The sequence below is a fragment of the Bombina bombina genome, chromosome 2 (genome assembly GCF_027579735.1).
Source record: "Bombina bombina isolate aBomBom1 chromosome 2, aBomBom1.pri, whole genome shotgun sequence".
Lineage (NCBI taxonomy): Eukaryota > Metazoa > Chordata > Amphibia > Anura > Bombinatoridae > Bombina > Bombina bombina.
The window spans coordinates 358,352,075-358,369,450 of record NC_069500.1 but is presented as its reverse complement, the minus strand read 5'-3'; the positions used below and the strand labels follow the sequence as shown (position 1 = coordinate 358,369,450).

The 17,376-nt window shown below is 37.0% G+C and overlaps 1 protein-coding gene across 1 annotated transcript; it reads left to right on the top strand.

Annotated features, from left to right (window-relative positions):
• Positions 1-283: 283 nt before the first annotated feature.
• Positions 284-16,860, top strand: DIABLO (diablo IAP-binding mitochondrial protein). Its single transcript, XM_053701755.1, has 6 exons — positions 284-359; positions 838-952; positions 1,268-1,396; positions 6,002-6,112; positions 13,746-13,842; positions 15,453-16,860. Exons 1-6 carry the CDS (start codon positions 310-312, stop codon positions 15,680-15,682), a joined length of 732 nt encoding a protein of 243 aa, XP_053557730.1. The 5' UTR covers positions 284-309; the 3' UTR covers positions 15,683-16,860.
• The last annotated feature ends 516 nt before the right edge of the window (positions 16,861-17,376 follow it).

Here is a 17,376-nt window from a genome sequence, read left to right as displayed (position 1 = left end):
CACTGCCAGGAAGGCAATAAGAAAAAAGTTGGAAACCACTAAGGTTGTTTTATTCACTCTAAGTAAACGATGCCTGAGAAGTGAAATGAAAAACCTCGGTGAAACAGAATAATTGCTTTAACGACTGTGTATTCTACCCTCTGTCAATATAACAGTAAACACAACAGATTGAACGATCAGTCATTCTAACAAGCCCTTTCCTTCCGCCAGCTTTAGACACCTTTACATCATTTCCGCCCATACATGATTACAGTAGGATTACACCAGCAGCTGGCAATCGAGACGTCACTTCCTGCTGTCATTAGTAAGATGGCGGTATTCAGTAGAAGGTTGTTACAGAGCCTCTTCTACGGGTTTAGGTACTTCACACCTTATTCTATATTTTACCTAGGACGAATTTCTGAGTTGGGGACATAAATTATAGTGTACGTGTGAGTTAAGCTGGAAAATATAGACGCGGTAACAGGAAGTGGGATATAGTTATACTTCACATGATTCCTGTATGTTATCTTCATAATGTAAACCTTTATATCACATTTTGTCATTTTGCAAGTTATTATTCACAGCAACGGAATAGACGAATTGAATTAATTTTATTTGATTGCCTGGCATTTCTGTTCGAGTAGGGGTTAATCAGATTTAAATTTTAAGTTATTACATTTATATGTTTTGTAATTGTTTATCTCCAAAATATTTCTGAACGTGTCTGTACCATATATATTTAATGTATTAGACCACTCAAATGTAGCAAGGGTACAATTAAATGCAAATTTATTGTGTGTGTGTGTTTTTAAGTTAGGCATTTTAGTTTTTTTGTTTTTTTTCCTTTCTTTTCAGACAAAGTCTTCCTGTTATCAGTAAAAGAAGCAGCTTCAACCTATTAAAAGTTTCCTGGCGAAAAGTATTTGCAGTGAGTGTTGGTACAAGCCTATGTGCGATTCCAGTTGGACAGGTGAGGTGAAAAAAAATAATCAAGGCAATTTACAATAGAAATTGCTTTGTAAACAAGTAGTATACATGATATTTAACACCTATACATTTTAAAAACTCAAATGTATTTAACTTATTTAGGCCTTTGTGTATCCTGACATATTACCCATGTTTAATTACAATAATGCTTTTGTTTTACTATTTTTGTATCCATATTATTCTTATGTTAGCATGATATTAAATATACCTTCCATTACAAGTGACAGGTCCACGCTACTGTATATATTACTTACAGTAGATGGTGTACAAGCTTCAGCCCCCTGTATTTATTTTTTAGAGGTCGGAGCCCACACTTTCCAATGACTCCTTGATCAAGCGAGCAGCATCACTGGTGACCGACAGTACATCCACCTTCCTGTCCCAAACTACATATGCACTTATTGAATCCCTAACAGAATATACAACGGTAAGGCTATATATAATCTCTTCAGAACTGCATTTGATTTTACTTATGTTTCTTACTACAAAGAGTATGTCATTAGCCCCAAGGCAGAACATGCAGTGATCGGAGATGTAATTGCAGAAAATGCAGCATTTCTGCAGAAAGAACAGGACACATGCAGGAAATTTTACTGCTTTAACTTTGCATCGCTGCTTCACATCAGGCTGTTCTCTTCAAACAGTTTTCCTTAGCACAGAGCATCCACAGCAAAGTGCTGTTTGAAGTGAACAGTCAAATATGCAGTAGTGCTGCATAGCAGTAGATTGTTGAATGGTTCTCAGATTTTTTTTTCTTCAAACCTGCCCCTAGCCTTTCCCAGTTTGCAAAGCTGTTTTTTCTGAATGTAAGACATTCTTATGAGCAATGCATCTTTTTTTATTACTGCATTTCTATGTTAGACTAAGAGAAAAGGAAACAAATTTATTCAAGAGATATTTTACAATTGATATGTTTGTCTGCAGCTAATTTGCAATCCAATATTCAACTGCTGTAATATATTATAAAACTTTTAAAATTGCGTTATTCTCCAGTTGACCAACACACTTCTATTTAACTGGAGCTTTAGTGTAAATGCCTAATTTAAAGTTAAATTATATTTAAAAATAACCTGCAGAAAATTTTCACTAAAAAAATCTCATCGCAGAAAGTGAAAAAAAGTTCTGCCTCTGGGTCATTAGATAGATGATGGTTCATATTTATATAACATCATGTGTTCAATGTTCTTCAACTTCAGTAATTAACCCTCCATTTATCTATCAAAGGTCACTTCGTACCACTGGATTCATTATGTGCAACACCATTTTAGTTTCCTATTCTCTTTTTTTCCGTGTATTACTTTCCTTTTATTTGTATTTATTTATTTTTTCTATAAAGTACACATTGATAGGATTTAATAGCAATGCATACCCTTGTGAAATACAACATAATGGTTACCGGTTACTGTTAACTACAAATTATAATAGTAATATAATAATATTTGAATTTAGACCAAAGATATGACAATACAGCAAGAAGAACATTTTAGACATCGACAACCTTTAAATGATTCTTGCCTTGCCAATATGTGTTGAATACTATTTTAAATGCTGCATTCGTGTTTATTTCTGTCAATTTGTAATGCTTACTGTTCCAAATAAAAATAAATAAATAAAATAGATTGTGTATGTATAAAATATATATGGGTCTCTAAATTGATGTATCAACTCATACTTCACTTAAGAACTGCATGGATAGGCTACAACAGTGCCCCCTAAACAGACATTTTCCTCAAATATTTTTATTTTAAATTAGTCTGGCTTAGAATTGTTTGAGCCCCTTCCTAGTTAACGTTATCATCCTACACTTATGATGTATAATAGGGGGAAAACAGGAGCCGTGACTTTTTTTTTTTGCCATATAGGTGGCTTTATGAAGTAGCCTGGCTGGGGCAATGTCATATTTTGCATTATTATACAATTTTCTGTTTCTTATAAATGTTACTTAAACTATCTAAAGCACAAATTAATTGCATAAATTACCATAAATAGATTTAATGATACTTGTGTGCAACAAACATTGGAAGAAAAATATTACTAATTTTAGGTTAATATTGCTTAGGAGGTATCTTATTACATAGGTCCTGTGGACTTCATTGTTCAATACACATTTTTATCATTTTATCCTTCAAAGTATATTTTAGACATTTGGTTCCTTTTTAATAGGCATTAGACTGTCATAGAAAGAACCATTCATCTTGGAGATTCTTCTATGCAGATATGTTACTCCCACATGTCTACATATTAAATAGTGTGTTCTGTCTGATAATCTTAAATGTTGTCTCAAAGGACATGTGTATTAACAGTATTTTGCTTCCAAGTTGAGAGCTTTTGCAACATGAGGATATGATTCTTAATATGCAAATTTGCCTCACAATGAGTTATCTTTTTGCATCTAACATCTATTTTAAAGATTGACTTCCTCATGCCAATGCAGTGATATATACTAGGCAACTTGAAAAGGGATGTTAAACTCATTACGAACATCATATACACACTACATTGCAAATAAAATATTTCAAAAGCATTTAAGATTATCATTTTGTTAGCACAATTTGCTGAGATAAGAAAACATAAGCAAAACTACAAGCTTTATGATAGTTATGAGTCCCATTGTGTACTTGGGATGTGGTAAAAACTGACAGCACGGACAGCAGCCTATTTGATGACACTGCCTTTTAAACTGTAGTGGCTTCATTCCACACCAATTCTGGAATAAATGGCTAGAACATAAACAGTCCCCACGCTGCCAGCCCTCTTGTAGTTTAAGCAACTATGTCAATATATAAAGAAAAAAAGTACCCTCAATTTGAGTAACTTGGAGATGCAAGTAACAATGAGTGTCCTTCAGGTATAAAACATAGATACACCAGTTCTTAAGGTGTCAAGAAATCCACAGAGTCTACACATCTAGTTCTCCTAACAGCAGCCACTGACTCTCAGGCACATCAGTTGGCAATATGGACAGTGACGTCTAGACCCTCTCAAATGATGCAAGGTAAGTGGGTCTCCACTGTCTTGGAGCCCGATGACCTAAAGCTTTCCACTCAGTCATTACTACATCGCCCCTCAAAGATTTTTAGCTCCAGAGCTGTCCCCAAATACATAACAAGATTTCTCTTCATGCCTATAAGTTTTTGATCTGCATACAAAGAGAGAAGCGCTCTACCAGGAACGAACAACAGCTCAGTGGCTTGTTCTATGGCGATTTACCACCCGGAAGCAGCCTCTTTTAGACCAGTGTGCTTTTCACAGAAGAAAACTTTCCCGAAGTATATCAGTCTGATCCCGCCAAGTAAGGTCAGTCCAGCCCCGAAATACCAGGCAATTCTCCTCTGAACAAGGAACATGACAACCCCAGACGATCGTTTCGGCCTCCTATGGGCCTCGTCAGTGAGGTGCAGCCACATTCCTCTAAGCACACTGGGCAAGGAGTCCACGTTTGGTTTCCCCCATCACCCATAGGGAGACTTCCCCAGGGTCATAATAATTTGCATACAAAGAGAGAAGCGCTCTACCAGGAACGAACAACAGCTATAAGTTTTTGATCATCAGGCCTTTAGTCTCTTGAGGTTCTGTTATCGCCAAAGGGGTTGATGGAAGACATCAGAGAATAATGAAAAAGTGCCATAGCTTCTCTCTCAAAAGATCAGAAATGGAGATCTATGACTGTGTTCAGGATAAACTCTGAGGAGGTTGTCCTGTTAGATTTTAGTCATAGGTAAAAAGACATAGCTGGTATAGGTATACTCTTAAATCATCAGTTTTGTATAAAGCTCAGAATATGGGCAAAATTTCTAGTTAGTAAAATTTGTCAATAATGTCCTATTGGCTACCAGGAGTGTGGTTGTTGAAGGGATCTTCTTTACAGGGGCACCTAGGGCCTCAAATTTTCTGGATTTAAGATTAGGATAGGATCCTCAAAAGCAGTATTGATCAATTCAGCAGGTCAAGCTGGAACAATCTTTGTTAAAACTAAAATTGGATGGTTTCAGGATCGGTGAAAAACTGATTTTCATATTTTCGTATCCTATCTTTAATATTGCTACTGTTCATGGTGCCATCTGGAAAACCCCCGAACATGCACATTTTTCATAGGCATTTTACAGAAATAACAAAATAAATTATAAATGTCTATTACGTTTTTATTTGCGTGCTGTAAACATTTTACATAGATACAAGGGCTAGATACAAGTGTGGCGCAAAGCTAATTTCATTCCGCTGATATTACAAGTTCAGCCTGTTACGCTTCAATCCTTTCCGCGATCTAAGAGCTGTTTTCCGTGGGGGGGGGGGGGGGGAAAGTTGCACAAAACACAATAAAAATACATTGCAAATTACAATGTTAGAGTGGTTAGTGTTTATTTTCTCAAAAAGAGTGGGGTTAGTTTGTGGGGGGTTGTGGTATAAGAATACAATTTTTTTTATTTTTTTGAATTTTTTTTTATTTTAATGTTAGTGGGGTTTTTTTTGTTTTGTTTTTTTCTGTAATGGTAGGTTGTTCCGGTTATATTAGTTTTTTGTGTGTGTAATGTTAGGTTTTTTTTGTTTGTTTTTTAAAAAAGGTAAAGTTGAGTTTTTTTTAATTTTACAGGTAAGTTGTTTGTTTTTTGTTTGTTTTTTTTGTTTTTTTTTTCCATTTTTTTAAGGTAGTTAGGATTTGTTTTAGTTCATTTAGGGTTTTTTTTTTTTTTTTTTTTTTTTAATATTCATGTGTATGTAGAATAATCCAAACAAAGTTAGGAGCTCTAAAAGTTCATAAGAAATTCAGAGCTTGCCAATTCCTAAACACTTATTGAGGTTCTGGTTCCTAACATTTTGGATTATTATACATATAGCTATAAGAAAACCCCCATCTTTTTCTAGATTCACAATATCCTTGCTGGCTACTAAAATTTGAAATCCATTTCTTAGTTCTTATGTTAAATGTAACACATTCTCATGCATTAAAGCCACTAGTTAATGTGTGTTCTGCTTTATTAAAAACAAATGAAAAGTAACAAAAGGTTTTCATTTTTTTCTTTACACCTTGTAGGCCGTATACACGCTAAAATCTCTACAGCAGAGATACATTGCTCTCCTCGATAAAATGAACTCAAATGAGGAAGGAGCCATTCACCAGGTTATCATTGGAGCTTGTGTGCAGGTAACAGAGTCTTACTTGCAGTAGTTTGTATGGTTAATCTGGACTGATCTATCATGTTTGAAGTGATATGAAACACAAACATTTTATTTTGTGATTTGACAGAACATAGAATTTTAATTTGCTTTGGTCTCATGGTATTCTTTGTTGAAGAGATACATAGGAAGGTGTCTGGAGCACTTCATGGCTGGAAAAAGTGCTACCATCTAGGGCTCTTGCAAAACTGCTGCCATATAGTGCTTCAGACACATGCACGCTCCTGAGCTTACCTTCTTGCTTTTCAACAAAAGATACCAAGAGAAGAAAGAAAACTAGATAATAGAAGTAAATTAGAAAGTTGTTTAGAATTGCTTGTTCTGTCGGTATCATGAGGGAGAGATACTTCTACCATAGATGCTTAACAAATATTTAGAGATAGAGGCCCTAGTGCAAATTAATGGGGAATATACTAGGTGAGGGTCCAAAGGGCCACTAAACACACTTTAATGCACTGACTCGGTTAGGTCTTCTATGATGGTTACAGTGTTTTGACAGAGGTAGAGTGAAATTTGAATACTGTGTTTTAAGCTGTCTTGTATTTGAATATGGGCAATATTAATCCATACAAGCAAAATCACTAGAGGAGCGAAATGTTATAAAGGCCATATTTTAATATCAACACACTAAAGTATACAGGCAAAGCGCTCACAGGGTTGAAAATGGGCAAACATGATGGGCCAGATTTTATGACACTGGCTTTATGGACATCTTGCCCTCATGATCTGTATGCTTAACTACACAGATCAATGCTTCCAGACCACCTTTAATAGCAGATTTGCAGGAGATGATGGTCAGAAATAAAAGATCAAGGGGCAGAACTAAAGTGGGACTTCAATATTTTTATACCAAATGTTCTAATTTGTTTAAATTTATATCAAAAACATATTGGAAATTTCTCCCTGAAACAAAGTTGTTGAGGTTCTACATAATGTATGTGTGAATGAGAGAATGCAACAAAATGTGTGTGTGAATGAGAGAATGCAACAAAATGTATGTCTAAGAATATACCCTTTGAAAAATCTGTTGAGTACATTGATCTTCTCTCTTTTGCTGTATACCATTGAGCATTTGCACAAACTTATGCCTAGATTTAGAGTTCTGCGTTAGCCGTCAAAACCAGCGTTAGGGGGTCCTAACGCTGGTTTTGGCCGCCCGCTGGTATTTAGAGTCAGTCAGGAAAGGGTCTAACGCTCACTTTCCAGCCGCGACTTTTCCATACCGCAGATCCCCCTACGCCAATTGCGTATCCTATCTTTTCAATGGGATCTTTCTAACGCCGGTATTTAGAGTCTTGGCTGAAGTGAGCGTTAGAAATCTAACAACAAAACTCCAGCCACAGAGAAAAGCCAGGAGTTAAGAGATTTCTGGGCTAACGCCGGTTCATAAAGCTCTTAACTACTGTGCTCTAAAGTACACTAACACCCATAAACTACCTATGTACCCCTAAACCGAGGTCCCCCCACATTGCCGCCACTCTATTAAATTTTTTAACCCCTAATCTGCCGACCGCACACCGCCGCCACCTACATTATCCCTATGTACCCCTAATCTGCTGCCCCTAACACCGCCGACACCTACATTATATTTATTAACCCCTAATCTGCCGCCCCAAACGTCGCCGCTACCTACAATTATTAACCCCTAATCTGCCGACCGGACCTCACCGCTACTATAATAAATTTATTAACCCCTAATCCGCCTCACTCCCGCCTCGCAAACCCTATAATAAATAGTATTAACCCCTAATCTGCCCTCCCTAACATTGCCGGGCGATGTCTTCATCCAAGCGGGGGCTGAAGTCTTCATCCAAGCGGGGGCTTAAGAGGTCCATCATCCGGCTGAAGTCTTCTATCAAGCGGCATCTTCAATCTTCTTTCTTCCGGCTCCATCTTCATCCTGCCGACGCGGAACATCCTTCCTCCACTACGAATGAAGGTTCCTTTAAGGGACGTCATCCAAGATGGCGTCCCTCGAATTCCAATTGGCTGATAGGATTCTATCAGCCAATCGGAATTAAGGTAGGAATAATCTGATTGGCTGATGGAATCGGCCAATCAGATTCAAGTTCAATCCGATTGGCTGATTGGATCAGCCAATAGAATGCGAGCTCAATCTGATTGGGAAGAAGGATGTTCCATGTCGGCGGGATGAAGATGGAGCCGGAAGAAAGAAGATTGAAGATGCCGCTTGATAGAAGACTTCAGCCGGATGATGGACCTCTTCATCCCCCGCTTGGATGAAGACATTGCCCGGATTGGATGAAGACTTCGGACTCTCTTCTGGACGGATCGGTGATACCCGGCGTGGTGAAGACAAGGTAGGGAGATCTTCAGGGGCTTAGTGTTAGGTTTATTTAAGGGGGGTTTGGGTTAGATTAGGGGTATGTGGGTGGTGGGTTGTAATGTTGGGGGGTATTGTATGGTTTTTTTTTTTTACAGGCAAAAGAGCAGAATTCTTTGGGGCATGCCCCGCAAAAGGCCCTTTTAAGGGCTGGTAAGGTAATAGAGCTGTTAACTTTTTATTTTAGATTAGGGTAGGGCATTTTTTTATTTTGGGGGGGCTTTGTTATTTTTTTAGGGGGCTTAGAGTAGGTGTAATTAGTTTAAAATTCTTGTAATCTTTTTTTTTATTTTTTGTAATTTAGTGTTTTTTTTTTTTGTAATTTAGTTTAGTTGATTTCATTGTAGATAATTGTAGGTAGTTTATTTAATTAATTTATTGATAGTGTAGTGTTAGGTTTAATTGTAACTTAGGTTAGGATTTATTTTACAGGTAATTTTGTATTTCTTTTAGCTAGGTAGCTATTAAATAGTTATTAACTATTTAATAGCTATTGTACCTGGTTAAAATAAATACAAAGTTGCCTGTAAAATAAATATTAATCCTAAAATAGCTACAATATAATTATTATTTATATTGTAGCTATATTGGGGTTTATTTTACAGGTAAGTATTTAGCTTTAAATAGGATTAATTTATTTAATAAGATTTATTTTATTTCGTTAGATAAATATTATATTTAACTTAGGGGGGTGTTAGGGTTAGACTTAGCTTTAGGGGTTAATACATTTATTATAGTAGCGGTGAGGTCCGGTCGGCAGATTAGGGGTTAATAAGTGTAGGTAGGTAGCGGCGACATTGGGGGCGGAAGATTAGGGGTTAGTAATAAATATAATATAGGAGTCGGCGGGGGTTAGGGGCAGCAGATTAGGGGTTCATAGGGATAACAGGTTGCGGCGGTGTACAGAGCGGCAGATTAGGGGTTAAAAATAATATGCAGGGGTCAGCGATAGCGGGGGCGGCAGATTAGGTGTTAATAAGTGTAAGATTAGGGGTGTTTAGACTCGGGGTACATGTTAGGGTGTTAGGTGCAGACATAGGAAGTGTTTCCCCATAGGAAACAATGGGGCTGCGTTAGGAGCTGAATGCTGCTTTTTTGCAGGTGTTAGGTTTTTTTTCAGCTCAAACTGCCCCATTGTTTCCTATGGGGGAATCGTGCACGAGCACGTTTTTGAAGCTGGCCGCGTCCGTAAGCACCGCTGGTATTTAGAGTTGCAGTGGCGGTAAATTATGCTCTACGCTCCCTTTTTGGAGCCTAACGCAGCCCTTCTGTGAACTTTAAATATCAGCGGTATTTAAAAGGTGCGGGGGAAAAATACACGCGTAGCTAACGGACCCCTTTGGCCGCAGAACTCTAAATCTAGCCGTTAGTAATGACTGTGAATGCTAAAGGATGAGAGTTCTCTATACAAATCTCTTGGAGAAGCAGAAAAAAACAGGCAAAATAAATCATGAAAATATTCTTTTTTCTTTTCTTTTTCTTAGTTTAAAGTGATTGCAAAGTTTAATGAATAAGTGCCAAGTATCTAAATATCTTAAAAACAGGGGCACTTTCATTTATTAAACTTTACAAAGATGCTTATTTTTTTAAATACTTACCTTTGCATTATGGTAAACTTAACACCGATCCCTTGCCCGCAGCTCCTGCTTTCTTTAGCAGAAGGATAATGAATCTGACTTCCTCCAATCGTTGTGTGCTCCTGCTTTCTTTAGCTGAAGGATAATGAATCTGACTTCCTCCAATCGTTGTGTGCCCCCTTTGGCATCCAGCTTGTGAGGCATGCAATGAATGGAGGAAGCCGGATAGCAAAGGTAAGTATTTTAAAAAATAAGCGTGTTTGTAAAGTTTAATGAATGAAAGCTCCCCTGTTTTTAATATTATTTTTAGATATCGGGTACTTATTCATTAAACTTTAGTCACTTTAACGGGAATGATATTTTCATGTATTTCTTTAAAACCATTTTGTAACATTGTTTCCATTTCTAAACATGTTTGTTATACATTTTTTTCTTATTTTATTGGAATTGGTCATTATTGTGTGTGCATATTTGTATTAGATTATTAAAATTATTGTATATTCATGCATGCTTCACACACAAAAAAATTGCATAGAAATAATACTTTTTAAATCTCTTCTTTACGCATACACACCTATAGGTGAATATAGGCCCAGAAGCAGAACTTTTTTTTACTTTCTGCGATGAGTTTTTTTTTAGTTAAAATTTTTCTGCAGGTCATTTTGAAATAGAAATCAGTTTTAAATCGTTTATAAACAATATTTATTTCAAACATAAATGCTAATACAGTATATAGACAGACACACATAGATAAATTATAGATAGAGATTTGCCAATATATCTATCTATCTCTAACATAAGGATCATGGGCAGGAAAATATATGAACCGCCGGTATAAATACTGGCATCACACCTTGTAAAAGTAAAATATTGAGGGGAAAAATATGGGGAAGTGATACAAAAAGAGCAGAGGGAAAATTAGCAGGTTACAAGAGAATGATGAAAAAGGGGAAAGAGGTGTAACAAAGAGAGAGCTAACTTAAAAAGAGAGTGGGGTGAAAATGGGAAGAGATGAGTGAGGGGGACATAGAGCTGAGACAGAGAAAGAAAGATAAGTGGGAAAGATGAGAAAGGCAGAAAGAGAAATTAGTTGCATGATGCAGTATGCATGAGAGATGTGAGACACATAATGAGAATGAGAGAGTGAATATGCAGATGAGAAATTCATGTTTTGTTTCATTATATATCAGGTCACATCATGTTTCTTTATTCAGACTTCCTCATTGAATTGCCAAATACCAGTAAGGGGTGAGGTTCCTTGCCCAATGCCCACTAAACTAATATACCAGTCCAGTGTTATACATAACAATAACTAAAGTGCAATTTAAATATAAAGTCCGTTTCCGCTGATGCTTTGCTCTGACTTTGGCATCATTTCATTATATTGTATGTATGTTTTAACCTTTACAAACAGCCCCAGGGGGTATATAATACATCTACTGCCTGTGACTTTATATGCTTTTCACACAGAAAAGATCCCCCCAGCTGCCTTGTCTGCAAGAAACACTTTTAACCCTTCACCTCCACGGCTCAAAATGTTAATAGCACCGCACAGGGGAAAAAAAAGCGTTATCCCTGCTGCGGTCTGCTTGTGAAGACTGTTAGCTTAAAAGAGATGTGTGTGTGGGTGGAGTTCCGGGAATTGCCGATTCCCATTTTTGATAATCAATCACCATTGCCAAATTAGACACACACACAACCAACCAATAAGCTTTCATGGAGTTGGTAGTGTTTTTAAAAAAAGAACATGAAGGCTAAAGCTGGCGCTGGGCGCACATTCACAAAAAAATGTTTACAGCCTGGGCTTCAGTAGACAGGGGGGGACCGCCTCAGTTTTAAGCAGCGCTAGCTTCTGTTCTTTTTTTTTTTTTTTTAAAACACTACCGACTCCGTGAAAGCTTATACCGGTTGGTTGTGTGTGTGTCTAATTTGGCAATTGTGATTGATTATCAAAAATGGGAATCGGCAATTCCCGGAACTCCGCCCACACACATTTCTTTTAAGCTAACAGTCTTCACAAGCAGACCGCAGCAGGGATAACGCTTTGTTTTTCCCTGTGCGGTGCTATTAACACTTTGAGCCGGGGAGGTGAAGGGTTACAAGTGTTACTTGCAGACAAGGCAGCTGGGGGGATCTGATCTCTAAATGTCTCACCGGTGTTTGGCTCCTGCACACTGACACTCGCCCCTCCCTCCATAGCGCGACACTGGAGTGCTAAGTTTTCTGTGTGAAAAGCATATAAAGTCACAGGCAGTAGATGTATTATATACCCCCTGGGGCTGTTTGTAAAGGTTAAAACATACATACAGCCCCAGGGGGTATATAATACATCTGCTGCCTGTGACTTTATATGCTTTTATGATATCACACAGAAAACATAGCACTCCAGTGTCGCGCTATGGAGAGAGGGGCGAGTGTCAGTGTGCAGGAGCCAAACACCAGTGAGACATTTAGAGATCCCCCCAGCTGCCTTGTCTGCAAGTAACACTTGTAACCCTTCTCCTCCCCGGCTCAAAGTGTTAATAGCACCGCACAGGGAAAAACAAAGCGTTATCCCTGCTGCGGTCTGCTTGTGAAGACTGTTAGCTTAAAAGAAATGTGTGTGGGCAGAGTTCCGGGAATTGCCGATTCCCATTTTTGATAATCAATCACAATTGTCAAATTAGACACACACACAACCAACCGGTATAAGCTTTCACGGAGTTGGTAGTGTTTTTAAAAAAAGAACATGAAGGCTAAAGCTGGCGCTGGGCGCACATTCACAAAAAAATGTTTACAGCCTGGGCTTCAGTAGAGAGGGGGGGACCGCCTCAGTTTTAAGCAGCGCTAGCTTCTGTTCTTTTTTTTAAAACACTACCGACTCTGTGAAAGCTTATACCGGTTGGTTGTGTGTGTGTCTAATTTGGCAATGGTGTTAAGCTAACAGTCTTCACAAGCAGACCGCAGGGATAACGCTTTTTTTTTTCCCTGTGCGGTGCTATTAACACTTTGAGCTGGGGAGGAGAAGGGTTACAAGGGTTTTTCCTCTGTGCTATTAACTAACACTTTGAGCGGGGAGGAGAAGGGTTAGAAGTGCTTGCGCCCACAATATAAATGGCCTGGCTGCACACTTACCTCAGTCGCAGAAGCAGACGTTTTGGCGGCTAAAAGTAACTAAATAAGTTATTAGCAAAGCATCAAAAAAATGTATCAATTTCATGAGCAGCAGCCAATAATGTGAAAGCAAAAATGTGCTGGTTGCTATGCACAATAATAATTAAAAAAAAAAAAACCTAAAAAAAAACCTGTTGAAGAAAAATATGTGCTTGACAGAACTGGCCATTCTTTCTGCAGGCAGGCTCCACTTTCTGCGATATTATCGCAGATCGCACTATGTTCTGCCTTGGGGAATATAGGAAAAGTAAATATTTAGGATGATTTCACGAAAATGGTTTTATACAATGTCCGTTTTTATCAGTTTCTTTAGTAGCTTCTACAAAGTTGTGACCTTGGTTATTAATATTTAGTGAAACAAAACCACTGTCGATGGCCATTCATCATTTCATTTAATAAACTGTTATGCTGGTAATAGTCCTATAATATTAGAAAGCAGTGTGCAGGATATGGGGCTTTAACAGTAGTTATGATGTAGCAGCTGGGTACTACTTGCAACACTTCATTAACCAAGTGTTGTGTTACAGATGAAGAAACTGCATGAGGAATACCTGAGATATGAGTCGAACTGGCAAAGGGCTATAAGTCTTTCAGAGATGGCTGCTGAAGCTGCCTACCAAGCTGGTGAGTATGAGTTATAGTATTAGAAGGCTGGGAGAAAGGGATCATCTCCGAATCCAGGCGAATAGGTTTATGTAATATGCCACCAGAGGGCGTAGTAGTATTATTTGTAGCTTTCCCTCAATATTTCTACAGTTGTAATATTGTTGATAAATATTGTAAACAAAAACATTTTGAAATAATTAAACAGTTTTATTTGATTGTTGTCACAAAGTTCACAGAACATGTTTATAAATAAAAATATTACAATAACATATATTAATAACAACAATAAATAACAGCTGCAGCAGTTGGGGCTGGCAAACTACAATTTTAAAGGGGTGATTATTGGATTGTAGGGTGCCTATATAACTCATTAATCTGACATTTGTACTTAATACAAAGTAATATAATTTAATTCTGAAAAAAATATTGGGGAAGAAGTGTCCCAGTAATCCCCATTGAGAAAAATTGGGCATTTGCTTTCTACTGACTCAACAGAAAATTGGGCTGGTCTTCATATTTTTCCAGGGCTGCTTTTTATTCCCAGTCCATCCCTGGCTAAGGATGTTCCTCAGAGTACAGTATGTTTTGAGCACAATTGTTCAAGATGAGAACTAGCAGTATAACAAGCAATCTAGCAATTAGAATCATTTTTCAAAAGTTAGTGGCAAGTTCCTATTAAGGAACAGAAACATCTCTGCATGTTCAGCTATAAGTCTGGTATCTTTTATCAGTAAGGACGTTTGACGCTAAGCTGAACATTCTTTCAATTTTCACACTACTGTATGGAGCAGAAATATATTTTTGGGCCATTTTAGCCAGAGCTGGAAATCTCAGTTTATTAACTGCCCAGTATTTCAGGGGTTTGTCTGAATGAGGTACAGTGATCTCTCACAGGTAGGCTTCCAGCTGTATAGTAGCAGCTTTTGGAGCACTCCTCTCAAACGTACAATAATACAAATAACAGCAATTTGTATTGGCATAACAGAAGTGATCAAATTTTAGTTAAGTCTTACTCCAGCTTAAAATGAAATGGGAACATGCAGTAAGATGGTGTATTCGTAGGAAATGGAGGTATCGGTTTAAGTATTGGTGCATTTGCATGAGTAGAAGTACTCATGCAAATACTTGGTATCGGCATCGATACCAATACTGGTATCGGCATTGATACCGATACTAGTATCGGTATCGGTGCAACCCTACTTTTAAGTATATCACATAGATGCAAAATGCTTATAGTTGAACTTATTAGCGCTGCATAATCTGTGGGTGCTCTACAAATACATAAATCATTGTGTGAGAGAGTTATTTGTTGTGTATTTATTATTTTGTGTGGTTTGAATGTACATCAGTATCTTTAAGTTCACGTGTAAGGGACTTTTCTATGTTCAGTTGTTAAAGTCCTTGCAGATATTTACAACAGCAAAGACCAGACTTCTACCTGTTAAATTCTAGAGAGATTAGAGTAAGACAAGTTAATAGAGTTTAGTCTGTTTTGATTTCTGATTAGTTATGATTTTTCTTCCTGAGTAGTTTAGACTTGATTCTTTCTAGTGCTGTCCCAACCTATAAATAAATAGTAAGCTCTAGTTCATAACCATATACACCTAAAGTACCTCCTTTATTTGCAGGGGCTGATCAGGCTTCTGTGACTGTTAGAAACCACATCCAGCTGGTCCAAACTCAAGTGCAAGAGATTCGTGAATTGGCTCTGAAGGCAGAGACCCAGCTGGCTGCTATTCTGACCGAAGAGATCATAAAAACCATTACAGATGACAAAGACAATCCTCCCAGCGGCGGTAACCAGAGGATCAGCCTGTCTGAGGAAGAGGTACCTGAAGCTTATATGCGTGAAGATTAAATTTCTTGTGCTATGTAACACTGTATCTTCACTGCTGGAAGAACTGCTAAAGCGCCCACCAATATGCTCATCTGGGTGCACAGTTCTATTTTTGCAGACAGACAGGAGTATTTTAAAGACACGATTTTATGTTTCAAATCAATCGGAGCTAATACTGGTATCTCCTGGATTGTAAATGGAGAGCGCCAACTCCATAAAGAAGAATATTTCAATACCTTACCTGCTCCAAGTTTTCCTAGTAAGTCCCTTCAGCGTTAGGACACTCTGTTACCAGAGTTGCAAATTGTTTTCAGCTGTAAATTAGATCTAGATTCTGTTTAAAGCAAAAGGTCCATTTTGCACAGACTTTGCTTGTTATTGTCTACTTTTTCTAGACCAAGGCGAGTCAAGGAGTTTAAAACTACAATTTGTAGCTACACATTCTAGAAATCAAGACCATGTTTCATGTGATTCTTTTTCTAACTTTATATTCTGTGAATTTCTACATTCATCTTAATATGCACAAAAACTTGTTTGACTGTGTGTGTACGAGGCCTTGGTGTAGTCTTGCTACTGTAGGCCTTATTTTTTTTTTATACTTTTACAAATGTATTAAGTTAACTAAAAATACTTTGTGTAGTTTTATACAAAACAGGTGGAACCTTTGAATTGTTTTTCTTTTGGTTTAAAAAGAGAAAGTGTCTTGGACAACACGTAGCATAGAAACTTCTGATTGATGAAGTCAGATTTGCAAGCAGAGCTGTGCTATGTTAACATCAAATATATGGTCGTGTTTTAAAACCTGTTCAAGGATTGCCATAGCCGTTCAACTTAATATACTCATCATATTTATAATTTACATCCAATTAAAGTAACTTTTCTAATTTTGTTAGTTTTTCTTCCTAACAAATTATTTCTAAAAAGTAAGTATTCATACAATATTGTAACCAGTGTTCCTAATACAGAGATGTGAAAAATATGCAATGTTTATTGATTTACAAATACACTTTGAACCTCATGTCTGACTGTATTTATATACTATACTATTCATGGCGTACTAATCAGATGCAGTGTTCTCCATAGACATTTGAAGAAGCCAGATGGGGACAGTGTAATACTTAGAAAAATGATAACCATCTGTAATTTATACGTTATTTAAGTTATCAAAAGCACAAATAAATTGCATAATCTAACATAAATTGATTTACTGATAATTTGTGCAACAAAAAAATGAAGAAAAAAAAAGAAATGTATAAGCTAATTTTAGTCTATTATTGGCTTATATTTTTACAGGGTGATCAGTAACAGCTGGGAGGTGTTCTCATTAACTAAGTTTTGGGGAGAACTCTAAAATGCAATATATACTTGTTTGTTGTGTACATTTTTTTTATACATTGTTATTGAGATTAAAAGATAAAATAGAACAGGCAAAGTATAAAGAATATTTGAAATTGCAAAATCTTATAACCAGCATAGACTCTAATCTAGCAATATGCTTTTCATTAATTTTATTTGACCTCAAAACACAGAATTATGTAATATAACTTTGAGTAAGGCCTATGTGTAACTTACTACAATTTCCTCTGTAAAAATAAGATGTATATTCATATGTATTTAGTTTGCATTTTAAGTAGGTTATATCTGGGGAAAATGTCAGACATTAAAACATAAAAAAGAAGAAATATCTGCAGATTCTTTTTAGAGTAAAACATCCA

Bases quoted from the DNA above. Each gene is read 5' to 3' on its own strand.
- DIABLO (XM_053701755.1), top strand. From the start codon at position 310: ATGGCGGTATTCAGTAGAAGGTTGTTACAGAGCCTCTTCTACGGGTTT. The intron at 360-837 runs GTACTTCACACC...CTTTCTTTTCAG, and splicing joins AGCCTCTTCTACGGGTTTAG to ACAAAGTCTTCCTGTTATCA. The intron at 953-1,267 runs GTGAGGTGAAAA...TTTATTTTTTAG, and splicing joins GTGCGATTCCAGTTGGACAG to AGGTCGGAGCCCACACTTTC.